The sequence below is a fragment of the Hippocampus comes genome, unplaced genomic scaffold (genome assembly GCF_001891065.2).
Source record: "Hippocampus comes isolate QL1 unplaced genomic scaffold, H_comes_QL1_v1.1 scaffold194, whole genome shotgun sequence".
Classification (NCBI taxonomy): domain Eukaryota; kingdom Metazoa; phylum Chordata; class Actinopteri; order Syngnathiformes; family Syngnathidae; genus Hippocampus; species Hippocampus comes.
Genome location: NW_017805828.1, coordinates 737,317 through 742,144, shown reverse-complemented (window position 1 = coordinate 742,144; position 4,828 = coordinate 737,317). Strand labels below are relative to the sequence as shown.

General features: G+C 42.5%; 1 protein-coding gene across 1 annotated transcript in view; it reads right to left on the bottom strand.

Annotated features, from left to right (window-relative positions):
* Positions 1-3,412: 3,412 nt before the first annotated feature.
* Positions 3,413-4,828, bottom strand: part of cntn5 (contactin 5) — an 80,741-nt gene continuing 79,325 nt past the window's right edge. The window contains exons 24-25 of the mRNA XM_019887392.1: positions 4,063-4,147; positions 3,413-3,828 (exon numbers count right to left, since the gene is read on the bottom strand). Of these exons, the coding sequence (XP_019742951.1) occupies positions 3,813-3,828; positions 4,063-4,147 (101 nt within the window). The 3' untranslated portion in view covers positions 3,413-3,812. The remainder of the gene's footprint in view (positions 3,829-4,062; positions 4,148-4,828) is intronic.

Below are 4,828 nucleotides of genomic sequence, written 5' to 3'. Positions count from 1 at the left end.
ACATTTTTTTTTTAATGTGCTATATGTCTGTCTGCTGTTCAGCAGTTTTGTGCCATCTTTGAATGGGAAGTTTTATAAAAGAGAGCAAAAATACAGTAGGCCTCTGCTTATTTTTGTTTGTAGCTGATGAGTGGATCTTTGAATATATTTAAAATACTGTTTGCTCTTGTAGTTTAACAACCAGACATTTCCATATGTTCCTATTCAAAACGGCATTCTGGTCATACATCTGGTTAAGAAGCGTGCGGTCCACCACTCACCAAGCCTTCCTCCCAAAAAGCAAGCAAGGCAAAGTCGCTGCGGAACACAAATCACAAGTTGGAGCAAACAAATGAATGTCAAAGTCAAACAGGACACTGGTTGACTTTTATTCCTCCCCGTTCGGCTCCCCTCGCTTTACGGGTCTCGAGACGACTTCAATTAAGGCGGCCATGATTAGCGCTCGGGTGCAAGGCGAGAGAAAAGAAAAAAAAAAAAAACCTGCGTGTTGACTCGAGAGCCGCCGCCGCCGCGTTAATCCTTTTGTTCACATTAGTCGACACATGGCACGCCTCCCTAATTCTCATTCCCGAGCAGCAAGAGGCTGAAAAGCCAAACATGGCAGAGGAGGAAGAAGAAGCACATTTGCATGCGCAAGCAAAGGTCCAAGCACCTCTGCTTACCTCTGGTACCACCCCACAGGACTTAGCAAACACAAGATGACAACACAATCATGTATTCTATTGTGCATTGTAATAAAACAATTCGCGCAAGGAGAACTCATCAGCGTAATCATGCAAATAAATCACGTCTACCAAGCTACGGATTCCACTGCACCCTCCTCACTTTTTATTGATGCCCTTACTTATGTATTTATGTTATTCATGTCGTAAGCAAGTGACAACAAGTCTCCGTTCCCTTGATTGCCCCGCAGGGATGAATTCACTTTTCTGAGTGCAAATCTGTGCAATTTTTGTGTCTTTTTGAGCTAAAGTGCATCCAAAAAGCCTTGACAGCGAGTCACTTTGCCATTTTTTGGTCCAAAATTGAATTATTTCAATTTGTTCAAAAACGAATCTATTTCCAATACTAAATGCTGAAAAGTTCATTTTGAATGTAAAATATTATGACATTCAAATATAAACATTCTCATTGCATCTTTTCCTTTTTTTTAAAAAAAAAAGACACATTCATTTAAAATATACAATTTTTCACCTGATTTATGTGCAAAATTTGAGGAGTTTTTGTTCATGTTTAGGTCCTCAAAAATGCAAACGATTTCAATCACAATAATTACAAGAATAATATGTATTTAATGTAAAATTACGGAATTGTTTATTAGGTTGTGCAAAAATATATGGGTTTTTCCCCACTCCATAATCAACCATAGTGCTACGTTCAAACTGTGCATCATTTTACAGGGGCTGACAATATTAAATCAATCTTTTAGGAACTAAAATCTTTCTTGTTTTTTGCTCAACACTTAGGCCTGCTATGCTACTGTGAGTTAATGTTAGTCAGGTTGGTGGTACAAGCAGTTTTCTTTTTTAGGGGATACTAAATATTAACGATTTGAGAAGTAGAGTACTTCTGTTGAGCACTGGCAAGGCCTCAGCCTATCTTGCTGTTATTTTATTTATTTATTATTTTAACGAAAAGAACACGTGCACGCACGCACACACACACACACACACATGGGTGGACTTGTGGTATAATTGCTGACACTGTAACTTGTGGCTCTCCCTTGCACAAAACATGATCCATTATCATAAATCACATGTGCCAACACAGACAGCAGCTGCATGAATAATTAAAGGTCGCCCCATTAGCATTTGCGCATGTGTGCATGTATGTGTTTCCAAAAGCTGCAAAAATGATAAAAAAAAAAACAATGAATAAATCAATAAAAATAAATCAATGTTTCTGCAGTCAATGCACAAATTGGAGCAGGTCGACCTTGGCACCAGCATCGTCCCCCCTCAACCCCCCCCGCCCCCCCCTCCAAAAAATGTTTTTAGAAAGTGCTTGGAGCAATGCGAGTCCTCAGTGCGCTTTGTGTCCCAAGTGGTCAACCCGCTGAGCTGTGCTTCTTGCAGAAACTCAAAATGTCTTCGCTGAAAATTGACTGACACTCATTTGGATGGTTTGGACAGCAAGGTGGAAGAGTGGCAAGCACGTGTGCCTCGTGGTTCTCTCAGGTGCAAAAGTGGACTCTGGCCTTTCCGGTGTGAAGGCTGCATGCTGTTCTTTGACCCGTGCGGGGACGTATGCCACCTCTCAGCCCAAAGTCAGCTCGGAGAGGGAAGTGATGCTGGCCCGCGTCCCGTTTGGCTCCCTGGTCCCACTGGATGCTGCCAAATTAAATGGCAGAGCCGCGTGACAAATGAAATGTTTGCCGTGTCTGAGTGGTGACATTTCAAGCCAGCTGCGAGAGAGGCAGAAATAAAAGGTCCCCCGTCCATTGTCTCAAGTTTAAAACTCTTTTGTGCTTGGCTGCACTTGGGATATTTGACTGGAATGACGACAAACTCCCTCAGTGCTTTCGGTTTGGTACTTCGATTTTGTTTGTATGAGCTTTCCAATCCGCAGATTTTCACCGACCTCACATCCGTCTGAAACATCAATGCCGCGATGAACGGAGATGGGTGAATTGTTTTGGTTCCAATGAAAAGCATGGACATTGTTAAGGGCTGACTAAATGAAGCTCCTCGCCTCATTCCAACATAGTTGCTTAGCACCAAGATGCTACTAGACTGCGCCAAAGCCAGATCTTTATTTTCGATATGGCTTTGGCATAAGCATGAAAACAGCGAATAGGAGAAAAGGTTCAACAAAGTTGCTCCAGTACATCAATGACGAACCACACTCTGAAACCGTTCGGATGAAAAATAATCCCATTTGGGTCAAAAGGGAACTAACTTGCTACTTGGGTCAGGTTGACTCAATTTTCGGAGTTTTGTCTTTAAAAAAAAAATGTTGGTTTGTACAAAATCGATTTGTTTCCAACAATTTTTTTTCAGTTAGGATGAACAATATGACCCAAAGTTTTGGCTTGTTTCAAAGAAAACGGCCCAATTTCTTGAGCTGGTTTGTACAAAATGACCCCAATTTTTGGTTTGTGGCAAACAAAATGACCCAATTCTTGGGTCAAATTGACCCAAGAGGTCAATTGACCCAAAATGGGATATTTAAAAAAAAAAGTTTTGTTTCGTCTGCCATCGTGATTGCGCGATGTCAATGCGAGTCCTTCGTTAAATTATCTTTTGAGTTCACAATTTTTGAGACACATTTGAAAGTTTGCTTTAAGACATCAGTGCCAATGGAGGCCTTTCTTTTGGACTCACGGATTTCATGTCTTGACCTTGTCATCGTATTCCCAACGCCACGACTCACATTTGAATCCATTGTAAAAGATGACAAGAGGACACGCTTGTAAAAATATACATCACATTTATTGGTCACCAGAAGTCCCTAAATGCTGCCTACTGTACTTCCACCAACGCGGGCCACGGAGCACCAAAGCGCTGCTACCAACAGAAACAAAGCTGATACACACCACCGTGTTCTTCTCTAAAAGGTAACACAATGTACAAAAAAAAGCAAGTCTTGGAAAGTAGTCCGAGCCATCGTGGTTTGGTCCATGAAGAAGAAGAAAAAAAAAGCACTTTCTTTCCTCGAGTGAGTTTTCTGCCGCCTGGCTAGTCGGGCAGCCAGAGGAAGGAGGAGGTGATGAGGGGGCGCAGGGGGTGGGCGATGCACATGTCCCAGATGATCCTGCTCGTACTCCCACTGCATCTTTCCGAGAAGTATTCATGCTCCGCAGTCCCCGCGGGTCAATGAGACGAAGCACTTTAAAAAAATAATAAATAAAATCTCTCCTCGCACGGCACACGACAGCACAACACTAGCGCGATGTTGGACACGAAACTAAACAGGGTGACGAGATGAGTCGACCCCCCTCCGCCCGGACCTTTCCTCCTCCGCGGGAACGCCGAACGGCGACGTCAAAGGGAATTAAAAAATGAAGAAGGGCGAGTTTTTTTTTCCCCGCTTCTTATCAAAAAACATATGAAGCGGCCTCACCAGGACGCTGAAGGCACCAGCAGAACCAAGAGCAACACAGGCCACGCCAGGTTCTGTTTGCACTCGCCGCTCTTTGCCCGCACACCTGACAGGACCAAGAGGGGGAGGATTAGTCGCAAGACGCACGCACAAGTCTTGGACAGTCAACATCCGCCGATGCATATTTATTTTTAAGAACAATCAGAATATGGTCATCGTCCCCCCACCGTCCACACACACAAGCACACCACACACACCACCACAAATACCCCAAATCTATGTATTATTGACGGCTACTGTAAGATATTTGGTCAAAGGTTAGCAGTGTAGCGCATGACCAAACCATAGCATTAGCCATGATAAGCTAGTGGGAGAAGAGATTATTTACCCCAAAATAATTTGACTTTTTTTTTTTTTTTAACTTAAGAAGTGTGTATCAAACTGATAGACCTTCACATTAATAAAATAAAAAAAAAAAAAAAACTCCTCTGGAGATAAACGTGACTGGCAGGTTAGCACACTCTCTGATTCAACAGATTTATCTGTGAAGATAGCTTCAAGATAGCTATTTTTGTAAAAAAATATATTTTTCAAAAATAAACTAAACATTTATCAGTATCCAAGAAGAGGGGCTCAGTTTCAAAAAGGTTCTGCGCATTTGCACAACAAAAGTTAGCCGGCTAACTGCTAGCTATTAAGGAGGAAGATCATCCCTGCCAGTGAGTATTAGCACCAAAAACCACCCCAGGATCTACCTTTGGCCACGGTATGTTGAGGGATCTTGGTT